Here is a 19,241-nt window from a genome sequence, read left to right on the forward strand (position 1 = left end):
TTTTGAAAAGTATACAACCAACAACCAATATTCATTATGTATAGTTCCAATAAATATACTTCCTGTTTTGTAGAAATAGAAAGAAAAATAAAAATCTCAGTACCCTTTTTGAATGATTTAATCACAACATGTTTCGGACATTGATGCCATTTTCAAGTGATATGAAGTAAATAAATAAATACTGCTGGAAGAAATTCCTGTTTTGTTCTTTCTATCTATTTTTCTACTTTTCAAATGAGTCAACTTCAAAGTAGGGTGGGAAGTATCAATTATAATGATATTTTCGCCTTGATGTGAGAACATCATTAAAGTTATTCTGATAGTCCTTTTGTATCAAGACGTATCAAGAACGTCACTCAGGTCGTGAGTTGATATTTTTGAGTTGTATCATGTGTTCCTATCCAGTTTAATTTTGATAATTTCTATTTGCTACCTTATAATGAATGATGAGTTTCATTTCAACTACAAAAAACAAAGATATTTAACAAACACTTTTTGGAAATTAACTGACCACTTCATCAAGTAAGCGTGTTCAGTGTATAATCAAGCTATTGTAATTTAAATCGATTGCATCTAGTCGGCTAACTCTATGAAGGGGGTCCAGTAGATGATTTATTTTTTGCATGGAAAATTATTTTCACTTGCGATTTGTATAATTCTACAATAATAGTATTTGTATTGGCTTTTACAGATGATGCTAGATTCGGAAAAGTGCAGTCTTCGAGTAATAAGCAACGTTTGGGTGCTGGATAAAAATAACAACAAGTGGGAAAAGGGATACATCATATTCAGAGATGGAGTAATCTACCTAACTATGGAGGTACGATAATGTATAAATATTACTTTTAAATTAGCCCACATAAACTTACTTATCAGAAAATGAGTACAAACCTTTGCTCTAGAGATCTACCTATTATAAAAGTATTCCTATTCTTATGTTTGAATGTTAATTGAAATATATTTCTTATTTTTCAACACCCCAACTTGAAGTGTCTTTTGAAGTAATATTCGCGTGGCCATTATTGGCGAGGAGTTCCTTATGCGAGTTGTATCTATTCTGACAGGCGGGCATCGGCGGGCCTCATCACTATTACATTTCATCCGACAATTTAACGCACCTATCTTAGAACACTTCCTTGTCTAGTGTATGGGCATCTGTACCAGGTAACTTCCATGGACTTGGCTGCGCTCACACTGGATGCGTTTGGTCCTACAAATTCCCACAGAACCTCACAAACGATTCTGATGGGTCTCACGACTATTATTAGCTCACTCTGTACGTACGACTTGGACTTAAGTATACGCACATACAATTCCGACATCCGATTTCGTTTCCAGCATTTTCGGATTAGACGGGTGACTGCATTAAACCAAATTCATAACCGTTGTCTGTTATCAACAATAGAATCCTCATAAAGGAATATCAGTGATATTGATGGAAATTTATCTTAAATGATCGGCTCTCAATAATTCTGTGTGGTTTCATTTATCAACCAAAAGTTTTCAACATTCCCGGGGCTGTTTTTAACATTCCCGATTTCGAATATAGAACATATAATAAAAAATATATCATTTTTATTAATACTTAGTTGTTGTTAATTGTCAAGTTGACTTGACTTGTTTGAGTTTGCCAGATTGATGAAGGTCCAATTGTACAGACTGATTCTCATTTTTGATGTAATGTAGAAGAGCGCAACTTGTGTGAGCAGTGAGCACTCATTTTGTAAGGTCGGTGATGTGCGTTTACATAATTATGACAGAACTTCTAAGGCTGTTTTTTCACTGGAATAGGCATTCTGTCGTGTACTAGTTGAAATTGAACCATTCAAAACTATGTAGTCTTTTCATGAAAAAGATATTTCCGTCATATGGCTGGGACGAAGAAACGCGGCAGTGAATTATTGCATATAGGATACAAGAGGTCATGCCATGATTAGGGCGGACACTTCTCAGCAAATTTTAAACATCTTACATCTCTAGTGGATGTCTTTCGATTCTTTCGATTGGGCTTTTTTCGCTTAGAACAACTCCATTATTTAGTTCTGGTGCTGCGAATTACTCTTTGCGGCTAAACAACGTTAATAAAATGCATCAATTAAACAATATTATAGAAATACTCATCACACAATATCATGAGATAAATTTGAGATTTGAATGCAGTTTAGGCTATCGAGAAACGAAAAATTCATTCATATTAGAGCGTTTGAAATTCATTAATCACATAACCACAATAATAAAGAAATAGAAATAGAGGAAGTGGAAAACTTCTAATTTTCTATTCAAATGGAGGTAATATAACCGCTCTCAATAATTATTCTTTGAGGTTTCATTTATCAACCAAAAGTTTTCTACATTCCCGATATCGAATATATTTTAAGAATCTTATACTAGTTATTTGTGCAACTAGTGCGCAAAGTGACAGTTTGCTGCACCGAAAGAAACGCCCTAGGGCGACGAGCCGTAGGCGAGGGCGGAATGGTTTCTTGAGTGCAGCAGAGGAACTTTGCGCACGTATTTCACATTAAATTTTTCCTACAGTTACCATTGAATATGAGAAGTGGTTGATTATGGGTAAAATGATGGCTGGAATCCGTCAAATGTTTGTCTGTATAATTTTGTTTTTTATAACAACTTTAATTTATTTTAAACTTGATAATCCAATTGAAAATTAATAATCGATAATTTATTCAAATTAAAAATTAAATTATCCAATTAATTTGAAAATTTGAATAATTTTGAGTAAATATTAATTACTAAATAATTTTCCAACCAATCAATTTATGAATGAAAAAAATATTATTTGAAATAATGAATAATTAATAATATTCAAAATGTATAATTTAATGAGTTCTCATTTTCATTTGTTTGAAAATCAGAAAAAATATAAATAGAATAAATTCGCATTCAAAATACACGTCAACAGCTGATTGAGATGGCTGCAAGATAATACGCAGAGTATTAAGAGTACGCAAAGTAATACTTTGCGCACTAGAGCGGAAAAGTGATTCTTTGCGTTCTGTAATCAGTGCACGAATGGTCACTTTTCAAGGTAACTGTAGGAAAAATAATTTTATTGACTCTATATACTGATTTGTCAATTGAATCATTGTAATTTATTCGTCTTTTTATTTTATACTTTTATCCACTTTTATTAGGAAAAATTACCGTTCTAAAATATTTTTCCAAATAGACCTCTATCAAGAACAATCATAGTAGTTATAAAGTTTTTTCTATTTCTCAGTAAAATTAACTATTATCGTGCCAAAAAAGGGCTAAACATTGTATTCCAAATTCAAATATTACAAATAGGGATGTCAATCCCATACCTGATCTTCAATCCCGGGATTTCGGGATTGTTAAATTTCAATTCCAGGATCCCGGGTCTGCTCCCGGGATGGAGGAAATATAATTGAACGAGCGTTAGCAAAGTTCTCACTTTTGACTCACTAGAGCCCAAAGTCGTTTTCTGTCTGTTTGCATGTTCGACAAGAACTTTAGAGAGAATTGATCAATCAGCTTCAAATTTCGAACACGAATTCTTTGAACCTTTTTACAGGTCAAGTTCGTTGCACAACAAAATTGACTCACTCCTTCGTCCTTTTTCAGGATATAAAAATAAAATTGAAAGTGCATAAGAAAAACATTTGTTTTGAGCTCTATTTGTACATAAGTCAGCTGGAATTATTTGCATACTATTTCTTCTTCATTTAAAGAAGCTGTTGCTATTATTTGGCAGTTGTCAGACAGACAGACTTAATGCGCCGACACAACATGATTTCAGCTGAATAATACACATCATTAATTCACTAGTAATTCTGTGAACAGTAGATCTCACGCAGTATTCTCATCCACAAGTACCTGATTGAAACTATAGACCTTATGGAAATACAGCAATAGACTGGCTTCTCCACACATATGTGTGATCACTTGTCAGCTGATTTATGATGAATAATTCTATAGTCTGATTTTTACTCTAATATTGGCGTATGAAGGAGGCTCCTTTTTTACTTTCCTTGCCCTATTACCATAGGTAAGGAAAGTATTGCTTTCCAAAAAAAATTAAGGTACCCCAATTTCTTAATTTCTATACGTTTCAAGGTCCCCTGAGTCCAAAAACATGATTTTTGGGTGTTGGTCTGTGTGTGTGTGTGTGTGTGTGTGTGTGTGTGTGTGTGTGTGTGTGTGTGTGTGTGTGTGTGTGTGTATGTGTGTATGTGTGTATGTCTGTGAACACGATAACTCCATTCCTAACTAACCGATTGACTTGAAATTTTAAGCTTAAGGTCTTTATACCATGAGGATCCGACAAAAAGAAATTCAATAAAATTCAATTCAAGATGGCGGGAAAAATGTCAGCTAGTTACTAAAAAATCATGTTTTTCACGTTTTTCTCGAAAACGGCTCTAACGATTTTCTTCAAATTTATACCATGGATAGCTATTTATAAGCCCTATCAACTGACATGAGTCTCATTTCTGGGAAAATTTCAGGAGCTCCGTAATATTCTTGAGAAAAATGGCGGATAATGACTAAAAACCATGTTTTTCACGGTTTTCTCGAAAACGGCTTCAACGATTTTCTTCAAATTTATATCATAGATAGCTATTCATAAGCCCTATCAACTGACATGAGTCTCATTTTTGGGAAAATTGCAGGAGCTCCGTAATATTCTTGAGAAAAATGGCAGATAATTACTAAAAAACCATGTTTTTCACGATTTTCTCAAAAATTACTTGACCGATTTTTTTCAAATTCATATCCTGTATAGTTATTTATCAGCTCTATCAACTGGCATGAGTCTTTTCCCTGGAAAACTAATGGGGGGTCCACCCCATCCTTGAGAAATGGACGTTGTAACCTCCTTCTAGTGCATGAGGTAGGTAGAGCAGTTTATAAAAAGAACACAGTCATAGTCTAGATATTTCATCTGTAGAACAACTGTTTTGACGACTTTTGAAAAAAAATCATCGAATTTCACAATTTACACTAAGGAAAAAGTACTCTGAAAACAATTATATATACATATATAAAGTAGTCTGATCGTAGTTGCAAATATTTTGCCGACAATCGTCATTATGTTATTCCCCTAAATTATTCTCGTCAAAGAATGAGGCTTACAGTTCAATGAGCAAGGAAAGTTGTGTGAGTGTACCACACCAGATTCTTTCCTTTTATATTATCCTTGAAATGCAAAATTTCCGAAAACCTTGTATATACTCGACGTATTTTGCATTTTGCAATTTTGCATTTCAAGGATAATATAAAAGGAAAAAATCTGGTGTGGTACACTCACACAACTTTCCTTGCTCATATTTGAAACTAAGATCAGACTTCTGTATATGTGTATATATAATTGTTTTCAGAGTACTTTTTCTTTGTGTGAATTGTGAAATTCGATGATTTTCTTAGTCGTCATTTTTCATTCGTCAAAACAGCTGTTCTACAGATGAAATATCTCGACTATGTGTTATTTTTATGAACTGCGCTACCTACCTACCTCATGCACGAGAAGGAGGTTACTAAGTCCATTTCCCAAGGATTGGGTGGACCCCCCATTGGTTTCCCAGAAAGAAGACTCATGCCAGTTGATAAAGCTGATAAATAACTATACAGGGTATGAATTTGAAAAAAAAACGGTCAAGTTATTTTTGAGAAAATCGTGAAAAACATGGTTTTTAGTAATTATCCGCCATTTCTCTCAAGAATATTGAGGAGCTCCTGCAATTTTCCCAGAAAAAAAACTCATTTCATTTGATTGGGCTTATCCATGGTATAAATTTGAAGAAAATCGTTAGAGCCGTTTTCGAGAAAACCGTGAAAAACATGGTTTTTTAGTCATTATCCGCCATTTTTCTCAAGAATATTACGGAGCTCCTGAAATTTTCCCAGAAATGGGACTCATGTCAGTTGATAGGGCTTATAAATAGCTATCCATGGTATAAATTTGAAGAAAATCGTTAGAGCCGTTTTCGAGAAAAACGTGAAAAACATGATTTTTTAGTAACTATCCGACATTTTTCCCGCCATCTTGAATTGAATTTTATTGAATTTCTTTTTGTCGGATCCTCATGGTATAAAGACCTTAAGCTTAAAATTTCAAGTCAATCGGTTAGTTAGGAATGGAGTTATCGTGTTCACAGACATACACACACACACACACACACACACACACACACACACACACACACACACACACACACACACACACACACACACACACACACACACACACACACACAGACCAACACCGAAAAATCATGTTTTTGGACTCAGGGGACTTTGAAACGTATAGAAAACATGAAATTAGGGTACCTTAAATTTTTTTGGAAAGCAATACTTTCCTTTCCTATGGTAACAGGGCAAGGAAAGTAAAAAGTACGAGAACAGCTTAGTATCTCATAAAACAATGTTATTCCAAGGTGGGTGTGATTGAGGATACTAGGTTGTGAGTTCGAGACATGATGAAACCCATGTTTCTTGCTGTATATTTTTAACCTCGCAATCACATTTTTTTATGAGATACTAAGCCGTTCTCAAATTTTTTCTCTTCTTTCTGGTATGAATAGTATTGATTAATAATGTGAATATCTTCAAAACGGTTTGAGATATCGATATGTAGTTTTCGCCATTCATTTTTTCTTGAAATTTCGTACCGTCATATAACCTTTCTATTTAAAAAAATAAAGTTGCATTCAAAATGGCGGACCTGATTTTTAAAGTCATAGTAAAGTAAGTTTTTCAATTTGAGTAAGTAGGATCCCCAATCACACCCACCATCAAATTAACTTTGTGTATGAGATATTAAGCCGTTCTCGGACTTTCCACCCACTCTGTATAGCTGCTTCGATTTAGTTGAAGTAAATAGGACTCTTTTTGCCCCATAATGGGAATTCAGTTAATTCGTTTTCTACTTTTATCATTCCAACTAAGAGATGCAGTTGAGCACAGAAAGTATACAGAAATGACTCTTTATGCCTCATCATAGAAATTCAGTCAATTCCTTTCCTATTTTTTTTTTATTTAAGACAAGCAGGGGAAAATTTGGTGTTGTAGAATGAAATGTCCAGGAAACATCAGAAAATGGAATAATTATTATTTATTATGTTGTTCAAAATCACGTGGATAATCTTTATAAGAGTTGAAAATATACAGTGAGAAACATGGGTTTCATCATGTCTCGAACTCACAACCTTTGATTCGTTTGAACCGCGTGCGCTACCAATTAAGCTATGGAGTCACTTGAAGGAAGCCCTGTTTGGTTGGGCTTCAATAGTTACGTAAGCTTTGAATCGCAAATTGAATATATTTTTTTAAATTATTAAATAAAAATTAATCGCACAATTAAAAAAGGAACATATCTGTCAAATTTCATGAAAATCTATTACCGCGTTTCGCCGTAAATGCGCAACATATAAACATTTAAACATTTAAACATTAATAGAAATGCCAAACTGTCGACTTGAATCTTAGACCTCACTTCGCTCGGTCAATAAGTTCTATATTAACTCGATTTCGTTAACGTATGTCTGCCTGTCTGTAACATAAACATAATTATTACTACTTGTGATAGCATTTGCTGTACAAATATTATCGTTCAAAGTGTTGCAATGTGAGTAGAAGCGATGTAGTAGAAATGTAGTGATCACTAACACTTGATTATTCAACGGTTTGAGATATCGATGTACGGGTTTTGCCAATAATCTTCGTTTGTAATTCTGTATCGAAATCATGTATCAAAAGACCACCTCCCCATTTGAAAAAATCTGGTGTGGCACACTCACACAACTCTCTTTGCCGTTATGAAAATTTCCATACTTCTCAAGGTCCCCTTAGTCCAAATAAGTGGTTTTTTGGTATTGGTCTGTATGTCTGAATGTGTCTCTAGTTTTTTTGGAAATAGTGTATGATTTAATAGAATCAACAGTTGCCAACAGTTTGCAATTGAATAATCACATTTTCTCAAATTTTGAGCTTATTTCCAATTTTAGGTGAAAATGTTACTGGACATTAACTGTAAAGATTTTCATGCTCAATCCGTTCCACTTGAAATTTTTTGTTCAAATTGTATTTGAAGACTGATAATTGGGAATCTAAAATCAAACTTTGCATAGATTGGACGAAGCTCCTGAAATTTTTACAGATATGGGACTTGTTACAGTTGATAGAGCTAATGACTATTTTGGGTATAAATTTGATAGAATTCGTTGTAGCCGTTTTCAAGAAAATCGCGAAAACCCCTGTTTTTGACAACATTTTCGCCATTTTAGTCGCCATCTTGAATTGCATTTGATCGAAAATGTTCGTGTCGTATCCTTATAATGTAAGGACCTTAAGCTCCAAATTTCAAGTCTTTCCTTTAATTGGGAGATTGGGAGATGAGATATCGTGTACACAGACACTCACACATACAGACCAAAACCCAAAGACCACTTTATGGACTCGGGGACCTTGAAACGTATAGAAATTTAAGAATTGGGCTACCTTGATTTTTTCGGAGAGCAATACTAACCTTACCTATGGTAATAGGGTAAGAAAGTTGAAAATTGTATGATTGAATCAATAAATATAATATGGTAGAATGCTTTGATTGAATACATTGGAATTGATAGTTGAACTAGAAACGTGAATGAAAGCTAACTTGTGGCGCACTCACACAACTTCCCCTTGTCGTTATTGATCACCTGACGCATCTCCAGTGTTCACGCGCATCTCAAGTCATTATAAACAAAGAACTGAGTCAGCTGGTGACAGGACAATAACGCTGGAGACATACGACGTCTGCTATCTCTTCATAGTGAATAATTTAATAGAATCAACAGTTGCCAATAGTTTTGCAATTGGATAATCACATTTTCTCGAATTTTAAGCTTATTTTCAATTTAAGGTGAAAATGTCATTGAAGATTAATTGTAGAGATTCTCATGCTTAATCTTTTCCATTCGAAATTTTTTGTTTGAATTGTATCTGAAGCCTGATAATTGGGAATCTAAAATCAAACTTTGCATGGATGGGGCGGAGCTCCTGAAATTTTTACAGATAGCCTATGGGACTTGTGGCAGTTGATACAGCTTATCAATGACTGTTTTAGGTATGAATTTGATCAAAATCGTTGGAGCCGTTCTCGAGAAAACGGTGAAATACCCTGTTTTTGACAACATTTTGTCCATTTTAGTCGCCATCTTGAATCGCATTTGATCGAAATTGTTCGTGTCGGATCCTTATATTGTGAGGACCTTAAGTTCCAAATTTCAAGTCATTCCGTTAATTGGGAGATGAGATACACACACACACATACACACACACACACACACATTCAGACCAATACCCAAAAACCACTTTTTTGGACTCAGGGGACCTTGAAACGTATAGAAATTTAGAAATCGGGGTACCTTAATTTTTTCGGAAAACAATACTTTCCTTACCTATGGTAATAGGGCAAGGAAAGTAAAAATGGATACTTGTTATAACATATAATTTTGTTGCTAGGGTAACTAGTACAGATGATTCTGTAGATATGTGACAGTCCCCCCTCCTAATGTGAGACTTCATTATGAAGATTTCTATAATAGTAGAGGACATAATCTCCATAAAGTGAGGGAGGACGGTGATTTCGCACTGGCCGTGGAGATCTTTCTAAATCGGCGCGAAATTCTTGTGGTGCTGGAAACTGATGTTGTTTAACTGGTGACTGATGATGCAGAGCGGGCAAAATTTGCTTAGGTACTCTTGGTTCATTAAATAACTGAGGTTGAAACAGTACCAAACTCCCAGGTGTACTTGTTTTGTACAAACAGTCTTACTTGCACTCCCCCCACCCTCCTTGAGCGAGCGAACATGTTTGGATTGATTGCTTGCTTGTAGACTTCAGTTGATAGGGAAAGACAGTTGATTGGCTTCTTCTCCGATTGATTACTTGACTTGTCTAATACCTTTGTAGGAATAATGGTGATAATAATAATAATTTATTAATGGAGACAACAGGAAGAACCCATTTTGCCTCCTTCACACAATACTATATTTTCAACACATTATACGATTTCAAATACAAGAATATAAAAAAATGAAGAAATATACAATTAATATGGAAGAATACAAATAATTATTGAAATAATCGTAAACAATAATAATTGATTATAAGAATAATTATTAAACTAAATAGAATTAAATAATAATAAAAGATAAAAGAGAATAGAGAATGAAGAGAGAAAGAATGTCTGTGTAAAACCAAGAATAGGAGGAAATGATTAATTAAATTAATAATAATATAAATTTCATGAAATTAGAACACCAATCACAAAAAGATCACATGCTACCCAACCAAATTATATGAGATCTCACGGAATTTGGAGGGGGAGAACCAGAAGACGTCTAAGTGCTCCGAACAATAATTAAAGATTCTCTGAACTCTATTAATTTAGAGGAGAGTTATAATGACTTACTGTTCTAGAGCGCGCTATATGAATGGTAAAACCAGAATCTAAAAAGAGTTTTTTGGTTCTCAACTATTGATTGTGATCGTATCTGGTATAGTTTCCTCTTCATCACAAGAATTAGTTGAGCCATTTTACTATGAGCAAAAGGTGAAAAGCTGCTCTAGACTAGACTCACCTTTTTTGAAGCATTTGCTTCAAAAGTTGAGCAAATTCTCTAGTTTATTCATACAATTTTGAGTATAAGCTTTTACTTTTGAGCAAATTCTCAAACTATTTTATTTATTTATTTATTCATTTATTTATTTACTTAATTATTTATTTATTCATTTATTTATTTACTTATTTATTTATTCATTTATTCATTTATTTATTTATTTATTTATTTATTTATTTTTTGATGAGCATAAGCAGAAAATTTTGCTAACTTTATTCATAGAAAATGAAGCATATGCTCCATATTTCAGAAGTATAAGCAAATGCTCAACTTTATTCATATGGCCCAATGATTAGTCATTGCAATTAGATATGTCTTCAAAAACAACTATGTGAAGTATTGTGACTAAACGTGACTAGTCTTGTCTTGACTAAGAAGTGTATGCCCAGCCTTAATTTCCAATAATTATTAATTCAAAAACTTTTTCAACCATCAATAAAATGCTTTATGACCATATTTAAGCATTGTGCTGATCTGATTAGAACTGATCTGTAATGAATGAAATTATGAGAATGAACAATAAAAGGTGCCATTCTAATGCCAAGTAAACATAAACTAATTCTTGTATTTGGAATAGAATTGCTGAGTGTATAACTGTATAATAAGAAATTCATAATGAATATGACGAGCGCCGTCCAGCCTGGCGACTGTAATGTCTAAAACATAATGTTACATTTTTGATCAGATATTACTGAACAATATAGAATACAGGGAAGTTGACCCAGTAATAATTAAAAAAAAAACATTCCAATAATCACATTTATCCAATTTATTGATGAATAATGAATTATTTTGAGTCGATATTTGATAAATAATATGGATTATAACGTGCTTTTTAGGGCTACTTGATTTGTTTGTTAATTGAAAAATATTAAGGAAAACTTGAAAATACCGAAACTAGTTATTGTATTTTATATAAAAACGTTTACAAAAACAAAAGGGTACTATGGAGTTAATTTCTATCCGATATGGGCAATACTTAGGTTGGCCTATTAGTAATCCCGTCAATCCCGGGATTGACAGTCAGTGATCCCGGGATTTCTAGGTATCAGAATTAGGCTGGGATTGACGTCTCCAATTACAAATAACAATTATAACATAGTAGATTTGAAGACTAATCTTCCATCGTTTTTACTCTTTATAGGCACATTTCACATTTATAATTCTTCCGATAAGTAGAACATGTTCTAGGAGCTGCAAGAACAAGTTGAGTTGGTATTTTACGTTAGCTCTGTTTCTTGAAGAATAACAATGATAACTATTCACAAAGCTTTGATTATTGTTTGGCACTGATTTGCATTCGCGGCACTCACTCTATAATAATTCTGGGTAAGTCGTGATATATATGATAGGCCTATCAAATCGAAATATTCAGTCGCTCGTATTATCCCAGAGAGTATAGAATGTTACATTCTATCCTCACTCAATTATCCTTGTCCTGATGCTATATAAAAAGCTTATGATTTAATCAATTTTATGTGGTTTTTCATAAACTCAATCACAACCTAATGTAAACCTTGAGTTGTGAGTTTACAACTGTTAATTTATTCACAGTTTGATTTATGGATTATGTGATGAAACAGCATTAGGTTGATATAGGAATGTAAAATGAATTCGCTGTTCTCGATGAATCCCACAGCAAACGATGAATATTCAAGAATTGAATCTCAGCTGTCATGTTGGTTAGTGAAGAATTCCGAACATATTCAAAATAAACAATGTCTTCCTACAATGCAACTCATTTATAACGTCATCTGATGACATACTCTATTATACTTGTACTATTTGTAAAAACCTCACTCATCTTTACATTTATGAAAAATAAGAAACGTTTGTAATGATAATGTCAGTCTATTACTCATGTAAATAATGAAATTATCTTAGTCTCTTGCCATAAATGTTGAATTTGAAATTGTATTCCTGTCCCCAAACATTGCTACAAGCTTTTGTTGTTTTTTCTTTTATTATTTACTAGCAGGTTACCCGTGCTTCGCAAGGGTCTATTTTAAAACTTTACACACTGAAAACTTGTGATAAAATATTGGAAAATTGAAAATAGGCCTATAACCATCCTCGATAAAGAATCTTTATACAAAATTTTAAGTCAATCAGTCCACTAGTTCAGACGTGATGATTAACTTGCAATTTAAAAATGCGTGAAACATAATCTTCCTATCCCGCTACGTGTATTAGCCAGTTCTTTCCATTATTGTAGTATAGATGGATGATTCATCAGTATCTTTGAATGACAATAACTTTTGAGCGGTTTGAGAAATCGATGACTTACCTACCAATTTAAAAAATAAAGTTGAATTTAAAATGGCGGTTCCAAGATGGCGGACCAGAATTTTGATGCGACAGAAAATCAGTTTTTCTTGTTCGAATAGGATCCCCAATCATACCTATCATTTAATCGCCCTTTTAAAAGAAATGTTCAGCTGTTTCTATACAACAACTGGAAGCATGACAAATTGAAAACTTGACGTAATGAAATTTTGAAGAATTGAAAATAGGCCTCTAAGCCATCCTCGGTTAATTAAGAATCTTTATGCACAATTTCAGTTAGTCAGTTGAGTAGTTCAGACGTGATGATGCGTCGAACATAATTTTCCTATTCCGTACGTGTATAAGCCAGTTCTTTCCTGTAGTGTACTATAGATAACTAAAGAGAACATAATACTTGAAAAACTCAAAGTATCATATTGATTTTTTCAATACATCAATTTTAGAATCGATTAGATCCTTCTCAATTTGAATCAGGCAGCCTTTTTTGCTTCCCCAATTCAAACAAAATACCTACAAACTCGTTTCACTCCAAAAGTCTTCAAATAACTGAAGACATTCATTATAACTGAAGAATATAAATTATTACTGTACTAATTTTATTGTGGTCATGCTTTTCTTATGAATTACAATAATACAGCATGAAACCCATGTCCATTCATTTACACTGGTTGAAAAATTTTACATACAGGTGAAAAGTTTGAGAACGGCTTATACAATCTCTCATTATACAATATCTCATACTCAAAGGTAATTTGACGGTGGGTGTGATTGGTGTTCCTACTAAAATTGAAAATACTACTTTACTTTGACTTCGAAATCTGGTCCGCCATATTGAATGCAACATTGTTTTTTAAATGAAGGTGGTCATGCAATACATGATTTCGATACGGAAAAAAAACAAAGTTGGATTCAAAATGGCGGATCCAAGATGGCAGACCAGATTTTTGAAGTCGTTGTGAAGTAGTATTTTTAATATGAGTAGGATCCCCAATCACACCCACCTTGAAATCACATTTTTTATGATATACTGAGCCGTTCTCATACTTTTTTCTTCCCGTTCTGCTTTGATAAGTATTGATTTATAATGTGAATATCTTCGGAACTGTTTGAGATATCGATATGCGGTTTTCACCAATAATTTTTTCTTGAAATTCCGTATAGAAATCATGTATCACATGACCACCTTCCTATTTAAAAAAAACCAATTTGCATTCAAAATGGCGGATCCAATATGGCGGACCAGATTTTTGAAGTCAAGTAAATTAGTATTTTCAATTTTAGTGGAATCCCCAATCACACCCATCATCAAATTACCTTTGTGTATGAGATCTTAAGCCGTTCTCGGACTTTTCACCCACTCTGTAATAATTATATTATTTGATGAAATTTAACTTCAAACGTAATGAAAACAACTTCCTTCAAAAAAGTATTTATAATTATACGTTTTAAGGAAAAAAATTAAGAACAAAAGAAGTGGAAAATTCGGGAACCGATCCGAGAACACTCTCGCCGAAGCCGAGCACTCTACCGCTTGACCACGGCTACGTTCAAAATATGATGTCTTCTACTAACGTTATAAGTTCCTCACTTATAAACAAACACATTTTACAACAATGTAAGCTATGCTGGCTGTATAAAATGTCATGTCCCATGAATGAAATTTGAACATTAATTCTGAAAAATCTAGAAGGAGAATTCAAATTTGGGCTTCGAGGTGCATGAGTTTGATATTTTTAGAATCTATGTGCAAAATTTGGAGATCTAAATCACTCCCGTTTCTCCGGTATGCAATCTACAAGTTGACATGTTTTGATGCGAACAAACGAACACACGAACAAACAAACACAACCCTACTCTCTCTTATTATATAGATTGCTGTCTTACATTCATGTATAAGTTTGTTACGATTGTGAATAAAACTCTTAGCAGCTTGTAGACTGAATAAAAACTTGGATAAACTAAGTGGATTGTGAATAAGTCTCTCGTTACAATGAAAACTCACATAGGTTGAAATTTAATGTTATTTAGTACCGTATAAATATATAAAAGCGAAATGGCAATGATCCATTCACCATGAACAGAACTAAAAATCTACTTGACTAAATACGTTCAAATGTGGCATTTATATTCAGTTGGCCTTCTAGAGACGCCCTATAAAAAACTCCAACGGTGCCCAAAATCTGCGTTTTCTCAGCTTTTTTGAAGAAAGCAAGCTCAAATGAAAAATGCAGGCGAGCGAAGCGAGTAGATTGAGATCAGTGCCATTTTGCTTTTATACGTTACTATATAACATTTAAATTTCACCCTATGTGAGTGATCATTGTTACGAGAGACTTACAGATAGAAACTATTACACGCAGCTCAAGCAGTCTAGCAGAAACTTCATGTTCCAATTTGTCATGAAAAGTCCATGATAAAAGAAATTTGCTCAATATTATTCTGAACTTTTTTTTACAATTCAATTGCAGCTGAATTGAGCTTTGGAGTAAATTCAGATGCTTTAATCGTATTTTAGAGTAAAATGGTACATGAATCATCAATTATTTACAAAGATGTGAATCACATCCCATTTCTAAGGAGCCATTTTCCACATTTCTATATTTATTTATAAATCCAATAAAATTAAAATGATAGACATGATTGAAAGAAGATCTTGATGATATATGTATTATGACATAGATTGTATAATATGTTTCTCATTTCTATATTGTGTGATGAATCTTTCAAATAGATCTCATGGAAAGAGAGAAAAATTGTGATTACCTTTTAAAATGAAAGAATTTGCTAAAGGAATAGTTAGCGACCGAGCGATAAAGCTTACTTATCAATAACTGTATATTTGATAAGAGTACCGTTTTGTACTAAATATTTTTCTAGGAAAATTATTCAATAAAATTATAATTATTGTGCGAATAAAGCACAAATTATTTATGAATCGCTCACCGATTTTGAGGTTACACTTGTTTACTATCGATCAGATGTTTTTAAAACAGTTCGAACGCAGCTGACTGATTCAAAGCATTGTCAAATATCATACCGGTTCTCATGCAAGGGAAAATATAATTCCTAAAAATTATAAAACTATCAATAAAGGATCAAGAATTTCAAATAAAAAATAAAATGTATGTATTATTGTTGAAATTATTTATTATTTAAGAAATTGTATTATGCGTCAGGTCTTATTGTAACTAAATAGGTCATAGCATGAAATTCTATTATTGATAAAATGGCAGAAATTAATTATAATAATCTCAAACCTAATAAAAATTGTACAAGAATATTAATTTATTAATAATTTAATTCAACTGAACCACATGGTAATTAAATCTCTTTGGTAGGTCTAAACCAATCACAGTGCATAGAAATAGCACCAAGACGGTGATCGTTTGAAAGCAACACATGTTAATCTATTATCAGACAACAACCCTGCCTTATCAGTTACACTAGCACATGTACATTGTATGAGAGGAACTATGTCTATAAGATTAAGCAGTTTTAAGAATTACATAAATTAAATTATTATTGTAATTAAAGGAATTGTATTCTACTACTTGCCACTGACGTCATGTTTACGTCACAAGCATTCTACCAATGGCAAATTTTTATGCAAATTATTACATTGAGATTCCGAGAAGCAAGGTCTAGCCTAAAGGCTTAGAGAAACAGCAGCACTTCCCTTTTGAAATCCTTACCGTGTAGATCTCTTTCATAGTTACCAAAGACCTATTTGTAAAATTTCTTGTTCGATTTTTAAATGTTCTATTTGTGAGCCGATATTTTTAGGCCAATTTATTTGTTATTTGTAAATTTCTGTTTTCTCCAATCGATAAATTTAAAAGCTTAAAGTAAACTATCTCTTAATTAATTCGGTGAAGGAGATATTTAAATTAAAATTCCCCACGTGCTGAAACCAAAGCCTGGATTGCCGCCGATCAAACGATTTTTGATCTAAAGAAGAAAACCACGACCGCCAAGGAAGTTCACGTGAGTTATAAGTTTTAAAAGGGGCCCCAATCTACGCTTCGAAAATATTTCAGTGCAGAAACATAAATTTTTCTTCGTTAAATTATTGGCCACGCCGACAAGCGCTTTAACATTTAAGAGCCTAGAATTTATTCACATTTAATTTATAAGAATTTGTAGTTGATTAACTATCCTCCGCTGCCTGAACCACGACCCCGAACATTTTAAAAAATATTTCTATAATTCATTTTTTCACTATTTTTTCAAACTGTTAGATTTTATCAATTGTAAAATTCTGTTGAATCACGCATGGTATCATGCAAGCACAAGAAAATTTTAACTATTCTATTAATGCTAAATTATTATCAACCTGAGAATCAAATTCTGAATCTGCACTGTATGATTACATATTTTATTGTAATATATTTCAGTTTTGTTAATTCGCTTTCTGAGTTCGATTATTTCTTAAGCCTGTCAATTATTGTTTCTGATACGTTCTATATCATCAAGAACCGATCGAATACGATCATTGAAATAATTGAATTAAGCTGGATATTGGAACAGGTCTAAGTGGATGTAGCGAGTGGGGTCAGATCAAGATATTTATTCTTTGTCCTTACCTGCTCATATATCAGCTTTTATCTGTTACCTACCTCGACTTAGGAGCGAACACATCAATTGCACAGCAGTGGCAGCCATAGATCATATAAATTCCTACAATAGAGCTTAAAACCCGACAAGACTCTGATCTCGAAATATATTCTGAACGATATTTGGTTCAAATACCGTATTTTTAATCCTTCAGAACTTATTAGAGACGCAGTCCCGTAAATTATCTACATCGGGATTTTTGCTCGACCTGTATGATTTTGTATGCTCATCCTTCACAGGTAATAATTTTAAGGTATCCGTATTCAGTGTTTAGTGATCGCTACACTGCTTATAAAAAATTTCATCATTATACAATTTGTCATTAGAGGAGTCAAGGGTGAGCGAGCGTTTAGGCCTCCCGCGACTCCGACAATTGTATTGAGTCTTGTAGTGAGTCAATCAGTCTGGTGTTCACTCAGCGTCCACGCACGCAATTACAAAATTCATAGCCGCTACACCATTGACTTAGTACAAGATTCACCCTACATGTGTGAAGCCATCAAATACCGCTCCACATGATTTTGCCGGCCCAACGTGAGGCATTTAAATACAGCATTACATCACCCTACGTGTGTTGTCCTATCCTTGGAGGTGAGAGTGACTCCCCCAGGAAGAGCACCACATGATTTGGCGCCCAACAGTGATAGGCATTGAAGAGGTGGATAATCGACTGCGAGGATTATTTAGTTGCTCAGTATACTATAGCGCTGACAACGGGAAAATTTTTTGAAAAATTCATGGTTGTGAATTTCTTCGAATTTAGTATTAACTGTTCACTGTTATATAAAATAACAAGTCGTACCATACCCAATTTTTGAACAGAAAAGAAATTTATCGATTGATGAATTTTTAGAGAAAAAATCGAACTCAGAATTTTATTATTGTGTTATTCGAAAATTGGTCATACTATAAGTCATAGGTATAAGAAATACCATAAGAAAGGTCATACTATTTAAGAGTATTAGGTCTACACCAAAACAATTTATAAAAAATTTATGGAAAAGAGGATTGAAGTCATTTATATTTTTTTAAATTTTTAAAGCATAAAGAGGGAAGTAAAATTAAATCACGGATATATTGTGGAATTCAAGCAGAGCATCACTGCTTTTATATAAAATTTTGCGAAGAATACTAGCCCTATATATAGAATTGCGGCAAGAAATTATAAGAGTAAAATATTATAATAATAGTAATAATAAATTATAAGAGACGTACCTCGTTACCGCATAAGTGTCCATTATATTCTGTATGTTCTTATCATTTTATGTTAACGATATTGCTAATTTGATTCACTTCATCACTGAACATATTATTGAATCACACTTTTGTATTTCTTCATTGAACGAATTTTTTCGCACTATTTCAATTTTTGATCATTCACTTATAATCGTTTCACATAACCTCACATGTTTGCGGTCGTTTTCAACACACTTGCATCGTTATAACATTAATAAATTATGGAAGGTCCACACCGCATCCCGGAGGCCACGTCAGCGATTTCAGAGACGGAGGATGTCGCGCGGGATAAACGCCCATGCATTGCCGTTCCAGAGGTCCGGACGCCCGCATCTCATGTCATAGAACCATTGCCGCCAACCGAAGACCACACACCCACCCCTTCCGTGTTACAGATGAGTCTCATCCTGGAAGCATTGAACGATATGATCAAAGAAAGGAAACAACTGAACGAAACA

At 33.4% G+C, this 19,241-nt stretch overlaps 1 protein-coding gene across 5 annotated transcripts in view; it reads left to right on the top strand.

The window, feature by feature from the left end:
• LOC111052082 (growth factor receptor-bound protein 10) overlaps nucleotides 1-2,405 on the top strand; it is a 37,224-nt gene extending 34,819 nt beyond the window's left edge. For 2 of the 5 annotated variants that reach the window (XM_039424403.1, XM_039424404.1), the window contains exon 6: nucleotides 692-883. In XM_039424403.1, the coding sequence (XP_039280337.1) occupies nucleotides 692-829 (138 nt within the window). In that variant the 3' untranslated portion in view covers nucleotides 830-883. Of the gene's footprint in view, nucleotides 1-691 lie in introns of all 5 variants that reach the window. The other 3 variants (XM_039424405.1, XM_039424401.1, XM_039424402.1) reach the window with 3 other exon arrangements.
• The last annotated feature ends 16,836 nt before the right edge of the window (nucleotides 2,406-19,241 follow it).

Source organism: Nilaparvata lugens, chromosome 3 (assembly GCF_014356525.2).
Source record: "Nilaparvata lugens isolate BPH chromosome 3, ASM1435652v1, whole genome shotgun sequence".
Taxonomy (NCBI): domain Eukaryota; kingdom Metazoa; phylum Arthropoda; class Insecta; order Hemiptera; family Delphacidae; genus Nilaparvata; species Nilaparvata lugens.